This window comes from Scyliorhinus torazame, chromosome 16 (genome assembly GCF_047496885.1).
Source record: "Scyliorhinus torazame isolate Kashiwa2021f chromosome 16, sScyTor2.1, whole genome shotgun sequence".
Taxonomy (NCBI): domain Eukaryota; kingdom Metazoa; phylum Chordata; class Chondrichthyes; order Carcharhiniformes; family Scyliorhinidae; genus Scyliorhinus; species Scyliorhinus torazame.
Window position 1 is genome coordinate 78,846,696 of NC_092722.1, and position 22,992 is coordinate 78,869,687.

The 22,992-nt window shown below is 50.8% G+C and overlaps 1 protein-coding gene across 2 annotated transcripts in view; it reads left to right on the plus strand.

The window, feature by feature from the left end:
* Positions 1-22,992, plus strand: part of LOC140392892 (epithelial sodium channel subunit alpha-like) — a 145,936-nt gene that overhangs the window by 60,385 nt on the left and 62,559 nt on the right. For both annotated transcript variants that reach the window (XM_072478655.1, XM_072478654.1), the window contains exons 5-6: positions 13,770-13,873; positions 22,465-22,628. In XM_072478655.1, coding sequence (XP_072334756.1) covers positions 13,770-13,873; positions 22,465-22,628 — 268 coding nt within the window. The remainder of the gene's footprint in view (positions 1-13,769; positions 13,874-22,464; positions 22,629-22,992) is intronic.

Genomic DNA, 22,992 nt, shown 5'->3' on the forward strand with positions numbered 1-22,992 from the left:
GCTTTACCTTCATCCACATGCTTGGTCACCTCCTCAAAGAATTCAATAAGATTTGTAAGGCAAGACCTACCCCTCACAAATCCGTGCTGACTATCCCTAAACAAGCAGTGTCTTTCCAGATGCTCAGAAATCCTATCCTTCAGTACCCTTTCCATTACTTTGCCTACCACCGAAGTAAGGCTAACTGGCCTGTAATTCCCAGGGTTATCCCTAGTCCCTTTTTTGAGCAGGGGCACGACATTCGCCACTCTCCAATCCCCTGGTACCACCCCTGTTGACAGTGAGGACGAAAAGATCATTGCCAACGGCTCTGCAATTTCATCTCTTGCTTCCCATAGAATCCTTGGATATATCCCGTCAGGCCCGGGGGACTTGTCTATCCTCAAGTTTTTCAAAATGCCCAACACATCTTCCTTCCTAACAAGTATTTCCTCGAGCTTACCAGTCTGTTTCACACTGTCCTCTCCAACAATATCGCCCCTCTCATTTGTAAATACAGAAGAAAAGTACTCGTTCAAGACCTCTCCTATCTCTTCAGACTCAATACACAATCTCCCGCTACTGTCCTTGATCGGACCTACCCTCGCTCTAGTCATTCTCATATTTCTCACATATGTGTAAAAGGCCTTGGGGTTTTCCTTGATCCTGCCCGCCAAAGATTGTTCATGCCCTCTCTTAGTTCTCCTAATCCCTTTCTTCAGTTCCCTCCTGGCTATCTTGTATCCCTCCAATGCCCTGTCTGAACCTTGTTTCCTCAGCCTTACATAAGTCTCCTTTTTCCTCTTAACAAGACACTCAACCTCTCTTGTCAACCATGGTTCCCTCACTCGACCATCTCGTCCCTGCCTGACAGGGACATACATATCAAGGACACGTAGTACCTGTTCCTTGAACAAGTTCCACATTTCACTTGTGTCCTTCCCTGACAGCCTATGTTCCCAACTTATGCACTTCAATTCTTGTCTGACAACATCGTATTTACCCTTCCCCCAATTGTAAACCTTGCCCTGTTGCACGCACCTATCCCTCTCCATTACTAAAGTGAAAGTCACAGAATTGTGGTCACTATCTCCAAAATGCTCCCCCACTAACAAATCTATCACTTGCCCTGGTTCATTACCAAGTACTAAATCCAATATTGCCCCTCCTCTGGTCGGACAATCTACATACTGTGTTAGAAAAGCTTCCTGGACACACTGCACAAACACCACCCCATCCAAACTATTTGATCTAAAGAGTTTCCACTCAATGTTTGGGAAGTTAAAGTCACCCATGACTACTACCCTGTGACTTCTGCACCTTTCCAAAATCTGTTTCCCAATCTGTTCCTCCACATCTCTGCTACTATTGGGGGGCCTATAGAAAACTCCTAACAAGGTGACTGCTCCTTTCCTATTTCTGACTTCAACCCATACTACCTCAATAGGGTGATACTCCTCGAACTGCCTTTCTGCAGCTGTTATACTATCTCTAATTAGCAATGCCACGCCCCCACCTCTTTTACCACCCTCCCTAATCTTATTGAAACATCTATAACCAGGGACCTCCAACAACCATTTCTGCCCCTCTTCTATCCAAGTTTCCGTGATGGCCACCACATCGTAGTCCCAAGTACCGATCCATGCCTTAAGTTCATCCACCTTATTCCTGATGCTTCTTGCGTTGAAGTATATACACTTCAACCCATCTCCGTGCCTGCAAGTACTCTCCTTTGTCAGTGTTCCCTTCTCCACTGCCTCATTACACGCTTTGGCGTCCTGAATATCGGCTACCTTAGTTGCTGGACAACAAATCCGGTTCCCATTCCCCTGCCAAATTAGTTTAAACCCTCCCGAAGAGTACTAGAAAACCTCCCTCCCAGGATATTGGTGCCCCTCTGGTTCAGATGCAACCCGTCCTGCTTGTACAGGTCCCACCTTCCCCAGAATGTGCTCCAATTATCCAAATACCTGAAGCCCTCCCTCCTACACCATTCCTGCAGCCACGTGTTCAACTGCACTCTCTCCCTATTCCTAGCCTCGCTATCACGTGGCACCGGCAACAAACCAGAGATGACAACTCTGTCTGTCCTGGCTTTTAACTTCCAGCCTAACTCCCTAAACTTGTTTATTACCTCCACACCCCTTTTCCTACCTATGTCGTTGGTACCAATTTGCACCACGACTTCTGGCTGCTCGCCCTCCCCCTTAAGGATCCTGAAGACACGATCCGAGACATCCCTGACCCTGGCACCCGGGAGGCAACATACCTTCCGGGAGTCTCGCTTGCGACCACAGAATCTCCTATCTATTCCCCTAACCATTGAATCTCCTACAACTATTGCTTTTCTATTCTCCCCCCTTCCCTTCTGAGCCCCAGAGCCAGACTCAGTGCCAGAGACCTGGCCGCTAGGGCCTTCCCCCGGTAGGTCATCCCCCCCAACAGCATCCAAAACGGTACACTTGTTTTGAAAGGGAATGGCCACGAGGGATCCCTGCACTGTCTGCCTGTTTGTTTTTTTCCCCCTGACGGTAACCCAGCTATTCTTGTCCTGTACCTTGGGTGTGGTTACCTCCCTGTAACTCTTCTCAATCACCCCCTCTGCCTCCCGGATGATCCGAAGTTCATCCAGCTTCAGCTCCAGTTCCCTAACACGGTCTTTGAGGAGCTGAAGTTGGGTGCACTTCCCACAGGTATAGTCAGCGGGGACACCGGTGGTATCCCTCACCACCCACATCCTACAGGAGGAGCATGCAACTGGCCTAGCCTCCATCCCCTCTTACCTGACAGAATATAGCTGCCCTGTGGACTAACTCGATCTCCGCCCTCCGACTCTGCTCCCAGTCAGCTACACGTTCTGTAAACTCCTGGCTCTCTTCTCACTCTTTGCGGAAATGTCGGAAACAAAATGAAAGGAGCACCTTACTCCCTCCTCACCTAACTCCCTCGGTCACCAAACTCTTACTATAGCACTCAAAATGCACCAAATTCAGCACTCCCTCGGTCACCAAACTCTTACTATAGCACTCAAAATGCACCAAATTCAGCACTCCCTCGGTCACCAAACTCTTACTATAGCACTCAAAATGCACCAAATTCAGCACTCCCTCGGTCACCAAACTCTTACTATAGCACTCAAAATGCACCAAATTCAGCACTCAGTGCAAACAAAGTCTGCACTGTAGGGGATCACCTTTATACTGTGAATCTAGCCTCTGAAAACTGGCCTAATCCAATTAACTAATTAACAAGCTCCAGCTGCAAGTGCCTACAAGTAGAAGCCTGTTTAAAGCTGATTGAAAATTCACCTTCTTCTAAACCAAACAGCAACTTTTACGTTAATTAACTAAATAAAAGAAAGACTAAACTTTAGATAAAAATGAAGCCTTATACTCCCTCAGTCACCAAACTCTTACTATAGCACTCAAAATGCACCAAATTCAGCACTCAGTTCTTCCAGACAATGAAATTATTCTCACACAGCTACCCAAACAAGAACAATTCTCTTGATTGGGACTCTGCCTCTGATAATCTCCCCTCCCTCTGCTAACCAGGCTTGCCCACTAATGTTGCAGGTGCCAGAAGTCCCGTGGTCAGACAGGCCAACCGCTTGCAAGCCCGCCCCACCTCGAGTAGGTGACAGTTGAGAGAGGAACCTGCAATCAAAGAGAAGCCACGACCTCTGGCTCTGACGTCAATCAATAAGACAAAGCCCGAGACCATGTCCGGCGCAACAGTGGCACGTGTGATGCTGGAATGAACTAAGTGGCAGATATCCATGAATGACTGCCTGCCACCCACCCCAGGAAAAAAAACGCAATGGCGAGCTTGTGACCAAGTCACCCCCGAGTGACAGGAAGAGCCCGTGACCAAGTCACACCCAAATGACAGGAAGAGCCTGTTGTTACGACACCCTGGGCTAGTGTATGGTCAATTCCAGCCCCACGTGCTGGCAGCATGGTGACGCTGTGGAATTTGCACATTCTACCTGTGTCGCAGGTCTCAACCCCACAACCCAAAGATGTGCAGGCTAGGTGAATTGACCACATTAAATTGCCCCTTAATTGGAAAAAGTGAATTGGGTGTTTTAAATTTATTTTTTAAACAATTTCAGCCCCACCTGCCCCGTAGTCACAGCACAAGTGAAATAAACACTAATTTGCATTAAAAATGCCGAAGTGTTTGGCCCTTGGCGGGCCAATAATTACAGTCACCAGGTTTGTAACTTTAAAAGCAATAACAAGGGGCAGCACGGTAGCATTGTGGATAGCACAATTGCTGCACAGCTCCAGGGTCCCAGGTTCGATTCCGGCTTGGGTCACTGTCTGTGCAGAGTCTGCACATCCTCCCCGTGTCTGCGTGGGTTTCCTCCGGGTGCTCCGGTTTCCTCCCACAGTCCGAAGATGTGCAGGTTAGGTGGATTGGCCATGATAAATTGCCCTTAGTGTCCAAAATTGCCCTTAGTGTTGGGTGGCGTTACTGGGTTATGGGGATAGGGTGGAGGTGTTGACCTTGGGTAGGGTGCTCTTTCCAAGAGCCGGTGCAGACTCGATGGGCCAAATGGCCTCCTTCTGCACTGTAATCTATGAACAAGATGTACAGTAAATACAACTGGTTAACTATCATTTAACTTCTGACTCCCACTTTAACTGCCCCCACCCTCTAGCCACACATACAAGACAGACAAACACAGAGGGGGAGAAAAGGGGCGGAGATAAAATACAGATTCTTTGCTTCAGATGGTGGTTTTTTAAAGCAGCTTTTCTTCAATTCCGGCCGGAAGTTCAAGGATTCTACTGTGGATTCATTCAGGTATCTGTGGTTTCAAGAATGCTTAACACACAACTTTTAGCAGCTTTGTGGAGAATTATTCAGCCCTCACAGTGCCCTTCAGGAGAGAGTTAGATGGATCTCTATGGAGAGAGTTAGCTGGATCTCTCTGGGGAGAGTGATCTGGATCTCTCTGGAGAGAGTTAGCTGGATCTCTCTGGAGAGAGTTAGCTGGATCTTTCTGGAGAGAGTTAGCTGGATCTCTCTGGAGAGAGTTAGCTGGGTCTCTCTGGAGAGAGTTAGCTGGATCTCTCTGGAGAGAGTTAGCTGGATCTCTCTGGAGAGAGTTAGCTGGATCTCTCTGGACAGAGTTAGCTGGATCTCTCTGGAGAGAGTTAGCTGGATCTTTCTGTAGAGAGTCAGCTGGATCTCTCTGGAGAGAGTTAGCTGGATCTCTCTGGAGAGAGTTAGCTGGATCTCTCAGGAGAGAGTTAGCTGGATCTCTCTGGAGAGAGTTAGCTGGATCTCTCTGGAGAGAGTTAGCTGGATCTCTCTGGAGAGAGTTAGCTGGATCTCTCTGGAGAGAGTTAGCTGGATCTCTCTGGAGAGAGTTAGCTGGATCTCTCTGGAGAGAGTTAGCTGGATCTCTCTGGAGAGAGTTAGCTGGATCTCTCTGGAGAGAGTTAGCTGGATATTTCTGGAGAGAGTTAGCTGGATCTCTCTGGACAGAGTTAGCTGGATCTCTCTGGAGAGAGTTAGCTGGATATTTCTGGAGAGAGTTAGCTGGATATTTCTGGAGAGAGTTAGCTGGATCTCTCTGGAGAGAGCTAGCTGGATCTCTCTGTAGAGAGTTAGCTGGATCTCTCTGGAGAGAGTTAGCTGGATCTCTCTGGAGAGAGTTAGCTGGATCTCTCTGGAGAGAGTTAGCTGGATCTCTCTGGAGAGAGTTAGCTGGATCTCTCTGGAGAGAGTTAGCTGGATCTCTCTGGAGAGAGTTAGCTGGATATTTCTGGAGAGAGTTATCTGGATCTCTATGGAGAGAGTTAGCTGGATCTCTCTGGAGAGAGTGAGCTGGATCTCTCTGGAGAGAGTTAGCTGGATATTTCTGGAGAGAGTTAGCTGGATCTCTCTGGAGAGAGTTAGCTGGATATTTCTGGAGAGAGTTAGCTGGATCTCTCTGGAGAGAGTTAGCAGGATCCCTCTGGAGAGAGTTAGCTGGATCTCTCCGGGGAGAGTTAGCTGAATATTTCTGGAGAGAGTGAGCTGGATCCCTCTGGAGAGAGTTAGCTGGATCTCTCTGGAGAGAGTTAGCTGGATATTTCTGGAGAGAGTTAGCTGGATCTCTCTGGAGAGAGTTGGCTGGATCTCTCTGGACAGAGTTAGCTGGATCCCTCTGGAGAGAGTTAGCTGGATCTCTCTGGACAGAGTTAGCTGGATCTCTCTGGAGAGAGTTAGCTGGATCTCTCTGGACAGAGTTAGCTGGATCTCTCTGGAGAGAGTTAGCTGGATCTCTCTGGACAGAGTTAGCTGGATCCCTCTGGTGAGAGTTAGCTGGATCTCTCTGGAGAGAGTTAGCTGGATCTCTCTGGAGAGAGTTAGCTGGATCTCTCTGGAGAGAGTTAGCTGGATATTTCTGGAGATAGTTAGCTGGATCTCTCTGGAGAGAGTTAGCTGGATCTCTCTGGACAGAGTTAGCTGGATCCCTCTGGAGAGAGTTAGCTGGATCTCTCTGGAGAGAGTGAGCTGGATCTCTCTGGAGAGAGTTAGCTGGATCTCTCTGGAGAGAGTTAGCTGGATCTCTCTGGGGAGAGTGAGCTGGATCTTTCTGGAGAGAGTTAGCTGGATCTCTCTGGAGAGAGTGAGCTGGATCTCTCTGGAGAGAGTTAGCTGGATCTTTCTGGAGAGAGTTAGCTGGATCTCTCTGGAGAGAGTTAGCTGGATCTCTCTGGACAGAGTTAGCTGGATCTCTCTGGAGAGAGTTAGCTGGATATTTCTGGAGAGAGTTAGCTGGATCTCTCTGGAGAGAGTTAGCTGGATCTCTCTGGACAGAGTTAGCTGGATCTCTCTGGAGAGAGTTAGCTGGATCTCTCTGGAGAGAGTTAGCTGGATCTCTCTGGAGAGAGTTAGCTGGATCTTTCTGGAGAGAGTTAGCTGGATCTCTCTGGAGAGAGTTAGCTGGATCTCTCTGGAGAGAGTTAGCTGGATCTCTCTGTAGAGAGTTAGCTGGATATTTCTGGAGAGAGTTAGCTGGATCTCTCTGGAGAGAGTTAGCTGGATCTTTCTGGAGAGAGTTAGCTGGATCTCTCTGGAGAGAGTTAGCTGGATCTCTCTGGACAGAGTTAGCTGGATCTCTCTGGAGAGAGTTAGCTGGATATTTCTGGAGAGAGTTAGCTGGATCTCTCTGGAGAGAGTTAGCTGGATCTCTCTGGACAGAGTTAGCTGGATCTCTCTGGAGAGAGTTAGCTGGATCTCTCTGGAGAGAGTTAGCTGGATCTCTCTGGAGAGAGTTAGCTGGATCTTTCTGGAGAGAGTTAGCTGGATCTCTCTGGAGAGAGTTAGCTGGATCTCTCTGGAGAGAGTTAGCTGGATCTCTCTGTAGAGAGTTAGCTGGATATTTCTGGAGAGAGTTAGCTGGATCTCTCTTGAGAGAGTTAGCTGGATCTTTCTGGAGAGAGTTAGCTGCATCTCTCTGGAGAGAGTTAGCTGGATCTCTCTGGACAGAGTTAGCTGGATCTCTCTGGAGAGAGTTAGCTGGATATTTCTGGAGAGAGTTAGCTGGATCTCTCTGGAGAGAGTTAGCTGGATCTCTCTGGACAGAGTTAGCTGGATCTCTCTGGAGAGAGTTAGCTGGATCTCTCTGGAGAGAGTGATCTGGATCTCTCTGGAGAGAGTTAGCTGGATCTCTCTGGAGAGGGTTAGCTGGATCTTTTTGGAGAGAGTTAGCTGGGTCTCTCTGGACAGAGTTAGCTGGATCTCTCTGGAGAGGGTTAGCTGGATCTTTCTGGAGAGAGTTAGCTGGATCTCTCTGGAGAGAGTTAGCTGGATCCCTCTGGAGAGAGTTAGCTGGATCCCTCTGGAGAGAGTGATCTGGATCTCTCTGGAGCGAGTTAGCTGGATCCCTCTGGAGAGAGTTAGCTGGATCCCTCTGGAGAGAGTTAGCTGGATCTCTCTGGAGAGAGTTAGCTGGATCTCTCTGGGCAGAGTTAGCTGGATCTCTCTGGAGAGAGTTAGCTGGATCTCTCTGGAGAGAGTGAGCCGGATCCCTCTGGAGAGAGTGAGCTGGATCTCTCTGGGGAGTGTTAGCTGGATCTCTTGGAGAGTTAGCTGGATCTCTCTGGAGAGAGTTAGCTGGTTATTTCTGGAGAGAGTTAGCTGGATCTCTCTGGAGAGAGTGAGCCGGATCTCTCTGGAGAGAGTGAGCTGGTTATTTCTGGAGAGAGTTAGCTGGATCTCTCTGGAGAGAGTGAGCCGGATCTCTCTGGAGAGAGTTAGCTGGATATTTCTGGAGAGAGTGAGCCGGATCTCTCTGGAGAGAGTGAGCTGGATCTCTCTGGAGAGAGTGAGCCGGATCTCTCTGGAGAGAGTGAGCCGGATCTCTCTGGAGAGAGTGAGCTGGATCTCTCTGGAGAGAGTTATCTGGATCTCTCTGGAGAGAGTTAGCTGGATCTCTCTGGAGAGAGTTAGCTGGATCTCTCTGGAGAGAGTTAGCTGGATCTCTCTGGAGAGAGTTAGCTGGATCTCTCTGGAGAGAGTTAGCTGGATCTCTCTGGAGAGAGTTAGCTGGATCTCTCTGGAGAGAGTTAGCTGGATCTCTCTGGAGAGAGTTAGCTGGATCTCTCTGGAGAGAGTTAGCTGGATCTCTCTGGAGAGAGTTAGCTGGATATTTCTGGAGAGAGTTAGCTGGATCTCTCTGGAGAGAGTTAGCTGGATCTCTCTGGAGAGAGTTAGCTGGATCTCTCTGGAGAGAGTTAGCTGGATCTCTCTGGAGAGAGTTAGCTGGATATTTCTGGAGAGAGTTAGCTGGATCTTTCTGGAGCGAGTTAGCTGGATCTCTCTGGAGAGAGTTAGCTGGATCTCTCTGGAGAGAGTTAGCTGGATCTCTCTGGAGAGAGTTAGCTGGATCTCTCTGGAGAGAGTGAGCTGGATCTCTCTGGAGAGAGTTAGCTGGATCTTTCTGGAGAGAGTTAGCTGGATCTCTCTGTAGAGAGTTAGCTGGATCTCTCTGGAGAGAGTTAGCTGGATCTCTCTGGAGAGAGTTAGCTGGATCTCTCTGGAGAGAGTTAGCTGGATCTCTCTGGAGAGAGTTAGCTGGATCTCTCTGGAGAGAGTTAGCTGGATCTCTCTGGAGAGTTAGCTGGATCTCTCTGGAGAGAGTTAGCTGGATATTTCTGGAGAGAGTTAGCTGGATATTTCTGGAGAGAGTTAGCTGGATCTCTCTGGAGAGAGTTAGCTGGATCTCTCTGGAGAGTTAGCTGGATCTCTCTGGAGAGAGTTAGCTGGATCTCTCTGGAGAGTTAGCTGGATCTCTCTGGAGAGAGTTAGCTGGATCTCTCTGGAGAGTTAGCTGGATCTCTCTGGAGAGAGTTAGCTGGATCTTTCTGGAGAGAGTTAGCTGGATCTTTCTGGAGAGAGTTAGCTGGATCTCTCTGGAGAGTTAGCTGGATCTCTCTGGAGAGAGTTAGCTGGATCTTTCTGGAGAGAGTTAGCTGGATATTTCTGGAGAGAGTTAGCTGGATCTCTCTGGAGAGAGTTAGTTGGATCTCTCTGGAGAGAGTTAGCTGGATCCCTCTGGAGAGAGTTAGCTGGATCTCTCTGGAGAGAGTTAGCTGGATCTTTCTGGAGAGAGTTAGCTGGATATTTCTGGAGAGAGTTAGCTGGATCTCTCTGGAGAGAGTTAGCTGGATATTTCTGGAGAGAGTTAGCTGGATCTCTCTGGAGAGAGTTAGCTGGATCTCTCTGGAGAGAGTTAGCTGGATCTTTCTGGAGAGAGTTAGCTGGATCTCTCTGGAGAGAGTTAGCTGGATCCTTCTGGAGAGAGTTAGCTGGATCTCTCTGGAGAGAGTTAGCTGGATCCTTCTGGAGGGAGTTAGCTGGATCTCTCTGGAGAGAGTTAGCTGGATCTCTCTGGAGAGAGTTAGCTGGATATTTCTGGAGAGAGTTAGCTGGATATTTCTGGAGAGAGTTAGCTGGATCTCTCTGGAGAGAGTTAGTTGGATCTCTCTGGAGAGAGTTAGCTGGATCCCTCTGGAGAGAGTTAGCTGGATCTCTCTGGAGAGAGTTAGCTGGATCTTTCTGGAGAGAGTTAGCTGGATATTTCTGGAGAGAGTTAGCTGGATCTCTCTGGAGAGAGTTAGCTGGATATTTCTGGAGAGAGTTAGCTGGATCTCTCTGGAGAGAGTTAGCTGGATCTCTCTGGAGAGAGTTAGCTGGATCTTTCTGGAGAGAGTTAGCTGGATCTCTCTGGAGAGAGTTAGCTGGATCCTTCTGGAGAGAGTTAGCTGGATCTCTCTGGAGAGAGTTAGCTGGATCCTTCTGGAGGGAGTTAGCTGGATCTCTCTGGAGAGAGTTAGCTGGATCTCTCTGGAGAGAGTTAGCTGGATATTTCTGGAGAGAGTTAGCTGGATCTCTCTGGAGAGAGTGAGCTGGATCTCTCTGGAGAGAGTTAGCTGGATCCTTCTGGAGGGAGTTAGCTGGATCTCTTCACTGGGCTGCTGGAATCAAAATCGAAACCAAACAGGAACCCCGGGACTATGAAAAAAACATTCTAGTCGGATCAGATTCAATCACCACCTGTTCCTGGGCAGAACACAGTCTTTTGAGCCAATTCATTGGCCTCCAACCAAATCAATCAAACCGAGTCCCAACCCATCTCTTTGTTACTGATGCCGGTTAGTCTGTTTAAACCAGCACAGCCTTCTGGATTCTTCCTACTTGAATGAAAGATACAGGCTGCACTGTCTTAAAGTCACAGGTCCATTAATCATCCATAGATCAAACATGCAACGGTAAAAATAAAAGAAAGGGGAAATAAGCAGGGAATAAATAGGAAGCGCCCTTGCATACCTCCCCCGCTAAAAGAATTAAACTTCAGGGCGCGGATGTTTCATTATGAGGTATACACAACATAAATCACGGACACATATCCATCATAAGAGTACAAGACCATAAGACATAGGAGCAGAATTAGGCCTCCAGCCCATTGAGTCTGCTCCGCCCATTCAATCATTTCTAAAAATAAATTTAGAGTACCCAATTCATTTTTTCCAATGAAGGGGCAATTTAGTGTGGCCAATCCACCTACCCTGCACATCTTTGTGTTGTGGGGCTGAAACCCACGCAAACACGGGGAGAATGTGCAAACTACACACGGACAGTGATTCAGAGCCGGGATCGAACCTGGGACCTCGGCGCCGTGAGGCAGCAATGCTAACCACTGCGCCACCGTGCTGCCCTTCCGCCATTCAAAATTGGCTGATATTTTTCTCATCCCCAGTCTCCTGCCTTCTCCCCATAACCTCAGATCCCCTTATTAATCAAGAACCTATCTATCTCTGTTTTAAAGACACTCAGTGATTTGGCCTCCACAGCCGTCTGCGGCAATGAGTTCCACAGATTCACCACCCTCTGGCTGAAGAAATTCCTCCTCATCTCTGTTTTAAAGGATCGTCCCTTTAGTCTGAGATGGTGTCCTCTGGTTCTAGTTTTTCCTACAAGTGGAAACATCCTCTCCACGTCCACTCTATCCAGGCCTCGCAGTAACCTGTGAGTTTCAATAAGATCCACCCGTATCCTTCTAAACTCCAATGAGTACAGACCCAGAGTCCTCAGCCGTTCCTCATACAACAAGCTGTTCATTCCAGGGATGATTCTTGTGAACCTCCTCTGGACCCTTTCCAAGGCCAGCACATCCTTCCTTAGATATGGGGCCCAAAACTGCTCACAATACTTCAAATGGGGTCTCACTAGAGCCTTATACAGCCTCAGAAGTACACCCGTGGTCTTGTATTCTAGCCCTCTTGACATGAATGCTAACATTGCATTTGCCAAATTAACTGCTGACTGAACCTGCACGGTAACCTTAACAGAATCGTGAACAAGGACTCCCAAGTCCCTTTGTGCTTCTGATTTCCTGAGCATTTCCCCATTTAGAAAATAGTCTATGCCTATATTCCTCCTTCCAAAGTGCATAACCTCACACTTTTCCACATTATATTTCATTTGCCACTTCATTGCCCATTTCCCTAGCCTGTCCAAATCCTTCTGCAGCCCCCATGCTTCCTCAATACTACCTGTCCCTCTACAGATCTTTGTATCATCTGCATCCTCAGTATACAAGTTCCCTTCACAGTCTCCAAATTGGTAACTAGTCAACCTTTAAACCTGTGACAAAGCATCCGCTATTACATTATCCTTTCCGGGAATGTGTACAATTTTGACATTGCACTGTTGCAATAATAAACGCCAACGGAATAATCGGGAGTTCCGGGTTTTAAACTTCTGGATGAAAGCAAGCAGATTATGGTCAGTTGATTGTCATTTTGGACATAGACATCAAAGTGCTGATGGGCTAGCAGCAAGGCTAAGACTTCTTTTTCAATGGTGGAATACTTTCTTCCGCCCGCACTTTGGGTTTTTTCAAAAAATATCCACTCACCTCTCTATTCTTGTGACATTGTCTTGTAGTAGCACTATCCCTACCCCTAGGTACACTGTCACTAGGGGGATGGGACGTAGGGGGGGGGGGGGGGGGGGGTGGAAACAGCTCTCCCTCTGTCACTTCAACTTGGGGAATTGACAAAGAGCAATCCAATCCCCCCAAAAAATTACAAAAAGAGGGTGAGGTATGGAAGACTTGAATGTCTGACCCTGTGAACTCAGAGGCTTGAGGAGGGGACGGAGGGTGTGTGGGGGAGGGGGTTGGGGAGGGTCATAATGATGCAATACGTGGGGTAAACTGGCATAACTTGTAAATTAATTTGATAAAGATATTGGTGGGGTGGCGGTATAAGGTTAATGCACATATGGGGTTATTATGGGGCAGGACACAGATCACCATTGCATAGTGATGTAAGAGAACATGTGTCCTGCACCGAGGGGCTTGTGTAGCGTTGGACAGAGACGCGTGTACAAACAAGCACGGAGACCGTTCCTAGAGTTTTACTGTACCTAACATCTAGTTACAGGTGATTAACTATCACTGACTGTTGAATTAGCTAGACTACATGTACCTTAATAAGAGCTGCTGAAATCTATACTCAACGGTGTACGAAAGAGAGAGAGAAAACAGGGAGAGTGAGAGACAGACACAGAGAGACACACACACAATGAGAGTCAACGAGAAAGAGTTAGAGAAAGACAGAGAGGCACAATGAGAGAGACAGAGAAAGAGACAGAGAGATAACGAGAGAGACATACACAATGAGAGACAGAGAGTGTGACAGAGAGAAAGAGAAAGACAGAGAGAGAGAAGGAGACAAACAGAGTGAGAGAGACAGAAAGAGAAAGAGATAGAGAGGGAGAAAGCGACAGTCATAGAGAGAAACACAATCAGAGAGTGAGCGTAAGCGAGATTGACCGGAGGAGACAGAGAAACAGAGTCAGCGAGAGAGACAAAGTGAGCCAGAGAAACAAAGAGATAGAGAGAGAGAGAGATAGGGAGAGGCAGAGATAGAAGGACAGAGGGAGGTAGAGACAGGGGTAGAGAGAGACAGAGAGAGGGAGACAGAGGAAGAGACAGACAGAAACACAGAGAGGTAGGCAGAGAGAGAGAGAGCGAAAACAGGGAACAAGGCAGAGAGAGATGGAGACAGAACACAGGGATCGAGACAGAGAGAGGTAGAGACAGAACAGATAGAGATAGAGAGAGGGAGAGATAGAGAGAGGTAGAGACAGAGAGAGGCAGAGAACAGGGAGAGACTGAGGGGGAGAGAAAGAGAAGTGAGTGAGGTGGAGACAGAGTGGGAGAGAGACTGAAAGGGTCTGAATCCTCTTAGTATCTCACAGAGTCTTTCTAATTTCAGTAACTATACAAGATTTCATCATCCAATCTATGGCAATTGCTACACGTTTAATGGGATAAATAGCAGCTACCAGTGGAAAACTTCAAAGACTGGTAAAGATCATGGTAAGGGATTAAAAATCAAGAGTAAAGCTCCCTCGACACTGTCCCCATCAAACACTCCCAGGACAGGTACAGCACGGGGTTAGATACTGAGTAAAGATCCCTCTACACTGTCCCCATCAAACACTCCCAGGATAGGGACATGCAGAGGGTTAGATACTGAGTAAAGATCCCTCTACACTGTCCCCATCAAACACTCCCAGGACAGGTACAGCACGGGGTGAGATACAGAGTAAAGCTCCCTCTACACTGTCCCCATCAAACACTCCCAGGACAGGTACAGCACGGGGTGAGATACAGAGTAAAGCTCCCTCTACACTGTCCCCATCAAACGCTCCCAGGACAGGTACAGCACGGGGTTAGATACAGAGTAAAGCTCCCTCTACACTGTCCCCATCAAACACTCACAGGACAGGTGGAGCACGGAGTTAGATTCAAAGTAAAGCTCCCTCTACACTGTCCCCCTCAAACACTCCCAGGACAGGTACAGCACGGGGTGAGATACAGAGTAAAGCTCCCTCTACATTGTCCACATCAAAACTCCCAGGACAGGTAGAGCATGGAGTAGGTACAGAGTAAAGCTCCCTCTACACTGTCCCCATCAAACACTCCCAGGACAGGTACAGCACGGGGTGAGATACAGAGTAAAGCTCCCTCTACACTGTCCCCATCAAACGCTCCCAGGACAGGTAGAGCATGGGGTTAGATACAGAGTAAAGCTCCCTCTACACTGTCCCCATCAAACACTCCCAGGACAGGTACAGCACTGGGTTAGATACAGAGTGAAGCTCCCTCTGCACTGTCCCCATCAAACACTCCCAGGACAGGTACAGCACGGGGTTAGATACAGAGTAAAGCTCCCTCTACACTGTCCCCATCAAACACTCCCAGGACAGGTACAGCACGGGGTGAGATACAGAGTAAAGCTCCCTCTACACTGTCCCCATCAAACACTCCCAGGACAGGTGCAGCTCGGGGTTAGATACAGAGTAAAGCTCCCTCTACACTGTCCCCATCAAACACTCCCAGGACAGGTGCAGCTCGGGGTTAGATACAGAGTAAAGCTCCCTCTACACTGTCCCCATCAAACACTCCCAGGACAGGTACAGCATGGGGTTAGATACAGAGTAAAGCTCCCTCTACACTGTCCCCTTTAAACTCTCCCAGGACAGGTACAGCACGGGGTTAGATACAGAGTAAAGCTCCCTCTACACTGTCCCCATCAAACACTCCCAGGACAGGTACAGCACGGGGTTAGATACAGAGTAAAGCTCCCTCTACACTGTCCCCATCAAACACTCCCAGGACAGGTACAGCACGGGGTTAGATGCAGAGTAAAGCTCCCTCTACACTGTCCCCATCAAACACTCCCAGGACAGGTACAGCACGGGGTTAGATACAGAGTAAATCTCCCTCTACACTGTCCCCATCAAACACTCCCAGGACAGGTACAGCACAGGGTTAGATACAGAGTAAAGCTCCCTCTACACTGTCCCCATCAAACACTCCCAGGACAGGTGCAGCTCGGGGTTAGATACAGAGTAAAGCTCCCTCTACACTGTCCCCATCAAACACTCCCAGGACAGGTACAGCATGGGGTTAGATACAGAGTAAAGCTCCCTCTACACTGTCCCCATCAAACACTCCCAGGACAGGTGCAGCTCGGGGTTAGATACAGAGTAAAGCTCCCTCTACACTGTCCCCATCAAACACTCCCAGGACAGGTGCAGCTCGGGGTTAGATACAGAGTAAAGCTCCCTCTACACTGTCGCCATCAAACACTCCCAGGACAGGTACAGCACGGGGTTAGATACAGAGTAAATCTCCCTCTACACTGTCCCCATCAAACACTCCCAGGACAGGTACAGCACGGGGTTAGATACAGAGTAAAGCTCCCTCTACACTGTCCCCATCAAACACTCCCAGGACAGGTACAGCACGGGGTTAGATACAGAGTAAAGCTCCCTCTACACTGTCCCCATCAAACACTCCCAGGACAGGTACAGCACGGAGTTAGATACAGAGTAAAGCTCCCGCTACACTGTCCCCATCAAACACTCCCAGGACAGGTACAGCACGGGGTTAGATACAGAGTAAAGCTCCCTCTACACTGTCCCCATCAAACACTCCCAGGACAGGTACAGCACGGAGTTAGATACAGAGTAAAGCTCCCTCGACACTGTCCCCATCAAACACTCCCAGGACAGGTACAGCACGGGGTTAGATACAGAGTAAAGCTCCCTCTACACTGTCCCCATCAAACACTCCCAGGACAGGTACCTGTAGTACAGGGGCCTTACAGTAATACCCTCGTATGCAGTATATACAATACAACAGTGGTGACTACCACATTCACCCCCTGTTAAAAAAGATTCCAGCGGTGGAGAGCTTTACTCTCTATCTAATCCTGTGCAGTTATTGTCCTGAAAACTATTTACATTCAGGTGTTTAACATTTTAAGGAAAAGTTTACAAATTCAGACGATCGGGCGCCTTGATCCGTCGTTGAGAGCGCCGCAGTTCTGGTGGCGATTTCGGCATTGGTTCGGTCGTCGGTGACCCCAGGAGCGTGTCAACCTCATCTTCATCCCCGGGTGGGACCAAGGGGAGGACGGATTGTCCTGGAGTGGGGGCTGTGGTGGGGTGCGCTGGGGGAAGGGAGGGTGGCACCGGGACAGAGAGGGGGGGGGGGGGGAGGGGGGGACCCAGCTGGTGCCAGGTCCCTGAGGGAGACTGTGTCTTGGCGGCCGTCGGGGTACGCTACGTAGGCGTACCGTGGGTTTGCGTGAAGTAGCTGTACCCTCTCAACCAACGGGTCCGCCTTGTGTAGCCACACGTGCTTGCGGAGGAGAATGGGTCCTGGAGCTGCCAGCCACGTTGGGAGCGAAACCCCGGAGGTGGACTTCCTGGGGAAGGCAAAGAGACGTTCATGGGGGGTTTCGTTAGTCGCAGTGCACAGGAGCGACCGAATGGAGTGAAGGGCGTCGGGCAGGACCTCCTGCCAGCGGGAGGCCGGGAGAGTTCTCGACCGTAGTGCCAGCTGGACGGCCTTCCAGACCGTCCCATTCTCCCGCTCCACCTGCCCGTTTCCCCGGGGGTTGTAGCTGGTCGTCCTGCTCGAGGCAGTGCCCCTGTTGAGCAGGAACTGCCGCAGCTCATCGCTCATAAATGAGGATCCCCGGTTGCTGTGGACGTAGGCGGGGAAAACGAACAGAGCGAAGCTGGCGTTGAGGGCTTTGATGATGGTGGCAGACGTCATATCGGGGCATGGGACGGCGAAGGGGAATCTGGAATATTCGTCGACCACATTAAGAAAGTACGTGTTGCGGTTGGTGGAGGGGAGGGGCCCTTTGAAGTTCACGCTGAGGCGTTCAAATGGGCGGGAGGCTTTCACCAGGCATGCACGGTCTGGCCGGTAGAAGTGCGGTTTACACTCCGCGCAGACCTGGCAGTCTCTGGTGACAGCCCTGACTTCCTCGATGGAGTCGGGCAGATTGAGGGCCTTTATGAAGTGATAAAAGCGGGCGACCCCTGGGTGACAGAGATCGTCGTGCAGGGTCCGAAGTCGGTCCACTTGTGCGCTGGCGCATGTACCTCTGGATAGGGCATCGGGGGGTTCATTGAGCTTACCGGGGTGATACAAAATCTTGTAATTGTAAGTGGAGAGCTCGATCCTCCACCTCAAGCTCTTATCATTTTTGATCTTACCCCGTTGTGTGTTGTCGAACATGAAGGCAACCGACCGTTGATCAGTGAGGAGAGTGAATCTCCTGCCGTCTAGGTAATGCCTCCAATGCCGCACAACTTCAATGATGGCTTGGGCCTCCTTTTCGACAGAGGAGTGCCGAATTTCGGAGGCATTTGGGTGCGGGAAAAGAATGCCACGGGCCTGCCTGCCTGGTTGAGGGCAGCGGCTCGAGCGACGTCTGATGCATCGCGCTCCACTTGGAAGGGGAGTGTCTCGTCGACCGCGAGCATTGCTGCCTTGGCGATGTCGGCCTTGATACGGTTGAAGGCCTGGTGAGCCTCGGCCGTCATGGGAAAAACGGTGGAGTGAATGAGTGGGCGGGCCTTGTCCGCATAGTTAGGGACCCACTGGGCGTAGTACGAGAAGAAGCCCAGGCATTGTTTGAGGGCCTTCGGGCAGTGGGGAAGGGGGAGTTCCATGAGGGAGCGCATGCGATCTGGGTCAGGCCCTAGCACTCCGTTCTGGACCACATAGCCGAGGAGGGTTAATCGGTTCGTGCTAAACACGCACTTCTCCTTGTTGTAGGTTAGGTTGACGAGTTTGGCGGTGTGGAGAAATTTGGAAAGGTTAGCGTCGTGGTCCTGCTGATCGTGGCCGCAGATGGTGACGTTATCTAGGTACGGGAAGGTGGCCCGCAGTCCGTACCGGTCAACCATTCGGTCCATCTCCCGTTGGAAGACCGAGGCCCCGTTAGTGACGCCAAAGGGAACCCTAAGGAAGTGGTAAAGGCGGCCGTCCGCTTCAAACATGGTGTACGGGCGGTCGAGAAGACCCGGTACTGTGCAATCTGATTGACCATGTCAGATATGCGCGGGAGGGGGTACGCGTCGAGCTGCGTGTACCGATTGATGGTCTGACTGTAGTCAACGACCATACTGTTTTTCTCCCGAGTTTTCACAACTACCACTTGGGCTCTCCAGGGGCTGTTGCTGGCCTCGATAATACCTTCCCGCGGCAGCCGCTGGACCTCAGACCTGATGAAGGTCCTGTCCTGGGCGCTGTACCGTCTGCTCCTGGTGGCGACGGGTTTGCAATCCGGGGTGAGGTTTGCAAACAGAGAACACGGGTCGACCTTAAGATTCGTGAGGCCGATTACAGTAAGGGGTGGTAGGGGCCCGCCAAATTTCAGGGTTAGGCTCTGGAGGTTGCACTGGGAGTCCGGGCCGAGTAGCAAGGCAGCACAGAGGTTGGGGAGGACGCAGAGACGGAAGCCGCTGAACTCTACGCCCTGGACGGTGAGGGCAGCGGTGCAGTACCCCCGGATCGCCACGGAGTGGGATCCGGAGGCCAGGGAGATTTTCTGGTTAATGGGGTGTACCGTGAGGGAGCAGCGCCTTACCGTATCGGGGTGGATGAAGCTCTCAATGCTCCCAGAAGCGGGATATCTTGTGCCCGTCGACCTTCACTGTCGTCGACATGGTCGCGAGGTTGCGCGGTCGGGACTGGTCGATCGTGATGGAGGCGAGACGCGGCTGGTCAGCGGCGGTTGCAGGTGACGAGCGGCCTGATGAGGTGGTCGATGAGCAGGGGTCCTAAAGCGGCGAAGATGGCGGCGCCCACGGGCCTCACGGGTTGTGAGGCGAGCAAGATGGCGGCACCCACGGGCTGCACGTGTCCTGAGGCGAGCAAGATGACGAGCAAGATGGCGGCACCCACGGGCCACACGGGTTGTGAGGCGAGCAAGATGGCGGCACCCACGGGCTGCACGTGTCCTGAGGCGAGCAAGATGACGAGCAAGATGGCGGCACCCACGGGCCACACGGGTTGTGAGGCGAGCAAGATGGCAGCACCCACGGGCCACACGGGTTGTGAGGCGAGCAAGATGGCAGCACCCACGGGCCACACGGGTTGTGAGGCGAGCAAGATGGCAGCACCCACAGGCCGCACGGGTTGTGAGGCGAGCAAGATGGCAGCACCCACGGGCCACACGGGTTGTGAGGCGAGCAAGATGGCAGCACCCACAGGCCGCACGTGGGGGGTACAGGGACAATAGCGGCGATCGAGCGGGCCTGGCACACAGCAGCAAAATGTCCTTTCTTCCCGCCAGCCTTGCAGGGCGTACCCCGCCCCGGGCAGCGCTGCCGGGGGTGTTTTGTCAGTCCGCTGAAGTAGCACTTGGGTCCCCCGGGGTTGGTTGGCTGCCGCGTGGCGTAGGTCTGGGGTTGGCTGGGGGAGGTCGCTGATGGGGTCCACGGTGGGGTGTTCGCTGGCGGGGTCCACGATGCCCAGGAGGGGTGGGCCGTGCGGTCGGGGGCATACGCCTGTACGTTGCATGAGGCGACTGTGAGCGAGATCGCTAGTTTCTTTGTCGCCGCGAGGTCGAGGGTAGCCCCTTCTAAGAGGCGTGGCGGATGTCGGCCGACCCTATGCCCGTAACGGACGCATCTCTAACTAGCAGGTCAGAATGTTCAATGGCCGAAACGGCCTGGCAATCGCAGTCTCTCACCAGGGCGAGCAGGGCACGCCAGAAATCTTCCACAGACTCACCGGGGAGTTGATGCCGCGTGGACAGGAGGTGCCTGGCATAGATTTTGTTGGTCTGCTGAGTGTAGTTCTCCTTCAGTAGCGCCATGGCCTCAGCGTAGGTCGGCGCGTCCCGGATGAGGGGAAAGATATCGGAGCTCAGCCGCGTGTAAAGGATCTGGAGCTTCTGTGGCTCTGAGGGTGGGTCTGTCGCCGATCCGATGTAGGCTTCAAAGCAAGCTAGCCAATGTGCGAAGGCCGACTTGGCCTTGTCTGCTTGAGGATGCAGCTGCAGGCGATCCGGCGTGATGCGGAGATCCATCTTTGTAAAATCTCTGTGTAATAAATTGATGCACTATCAATTACGACGAGACGAGAGTAGAGAGTAATCGAGGCTTTATTACACAGAGATGTGTGGCCTCCCGCAGCTGCTGCCGAAATGGCTGCAGCTCAGAGAGCCCACACATTTATACTCCGCCTACTGGGCGGAGCCAACAGGCAGGGATCGACCCCCATACCTGTAGTACAGGAGCCTTACCGTAATACCCCTCGCATTCGGTATATACAATACAACAATGGTGACTACCACACACTGTCCACAACAAACACTCCCAGGACAATAACTACACAGGGTTAGATAGAGAGTAAAGCTCCCTGTACACTGTCCCATTCAAAAACTCCCAGGACCGGTACACCATGGAGTTAGATACAGAATAAAGCTCCCTCCACACTGTCCAAATCAAACATACCCAGGACAGGTACAGCATGGAGTTAGATACAGAGTAAAGGTCCCTCTGCACTGTCCCCATCAAACACTCCCAGGACAGGTACAGCACGGTGTTAGATACAGAGTCAAGCTCCCTCTACACTGCCCCATCAAACACTCCCAGGACAGGTACAGCACGCGGTTAGATACAGAGTAAAGCTCCCTCTGCACTGTCCCCATCAAACACTCTCAGGACAGACACAGCACAGGATTATATACAGAGTAAAGCTCGCTTTACACTGTCCCCATCAAACTCCCCCAGGACAGGTACAGCACTGGGTTAGATACAGAATAAAGTTCCATCTGCACTGTCCCCATCAAACACTCCCAGGACAGGTACAACATGGAGTTAGATGCAGAATAAAGATCCATCCACACTGTCCAAATCAAACACTCCCAGGACAGGTACAACACGGGGTTAGATACAGTGTAAAGCACCCTCTACACCGTGTCCATCAAACACTCCCAGGACAGGTACAGCACGGGTTAGATACAGAGTAAATCCACCTCCACACTGTCCCCATCAAACACTCCCAGGACAGGTACAGCATGGGTTAGATACAGATTAAAGCTCCCTCCACACTGTCCAAATCAAACACACCCAGGACAGGTACAGCACGAGGTTGGATACAGAGTAAAGCTCCCTCTACATTGTCCCCATCAAACACTCCCAGGACAGGGACAGCACGGAGTTAGATACAGAGTCAAGCTCCCTCTACACTGTCCCCATCAAACACTCCCAGGACAGGTACAGCACGGGGTTAGACACAGAGTCAACTCCCTCTACACTGCCCCATCAAACACTCCCAGGACAGGTACAGCATGGGGTTAGATAAAGAGGCAAGATCCCTCTACACTGCCACTGCCCCATCAAACACTCCCAGGACAGGTACAGCACGGGGTTAGATACAGAGTAAAGCTCCCTCTACACTGTCCCCATCAAACACTCCCAGGACAGGTACAGCACAGGGTTAGATACAAAGTAAAGCTCCCTCTGCACTGTCCCCATCAAACACTCTCAGGACAGACACAGCACAGGATTAGATACAGAGTAAAGCTCCCTCTACACTGCCCCCATCAATCTCCCCCAGGACAGGTACAGCACAGGGTTAGATACAGAATAAAGTTCCATCTGCACTGTCCCCATCAAACACTCCCAGGAAAGGCACAACATGGAGTTAAATGCAGAATAAAGCTCCCTCCACACTGTCCAAATGAAACAGTTCAACACGGGGTTAGTTACAGAGTAAAGCTCCCTCTACACCGTGTCCATCAAACACTCCCAGGATAGGTACAGCACGGGTTAGATACAGATTAAAGCACCCTCCACACTGTCCAAATCAAACACACCCAGGACAGGCACAGCACGGGTTAGATACAGCGTAAAGCTCCCTCCACACTGTCCCCATCAAACACTCCCAGGACAGGTACAGCACGGGGTTAGATACAGAGTAAAGCTCCCTCCACACTGTCCAAATCAAACACTCCCAGGACAGGTACAGCACGGGGTTAGAGACAGAGTAAAGCTCCCTCTACACTGTCCCCATCAAACACTCCCAGGACAGGTACAGCACGGGGTTAGATACAGAGTAAATCTCTGCTCTCTATCTCCTCCCAGGTCTCTCCTTGCTATTGAAGACCGTACAGAATGATTATATTCCGCTACTGTCCACTGAGGCTGGGGCCCGGGTGATGGTCCATGAGCGCAACAAGTTCCCATTCATGGAGGATGGAGGTTTTGATATTCGACCTGGTGTGGAAACCTCGATTAGCATGAGAAAGGTCAGAAACTGAGCCCCGAGAAAGAGGGACGTTTTGCTCTTCGTCACTCTGTCTCTCCTTCTTCCTCTCTCTGTTTTGTTCTCTTTCCATCGGGCTCTCTCCCTCGGTCTCTGTCTCTCTCTCTCGATCTGTCTCCCTGCTCACTCTCTCTGCCCCTCTCTCTTTCCCTTTCTGTCTTTGTGATGTGCCATCAATGACCACGAGACAAAATGGTGAAACTATCGAGGCTTTATTGCACTGGATGTTCAGCCTCCTGCAGCTGGAACCAGAATGGAAGCAGCGCAGGGAAGCAGACACTTTTATACGTCGCCGGCTGGGAGGAGCCAGCAGGCTGGGATTTACAGTATTAACTGTAGTACAGTGG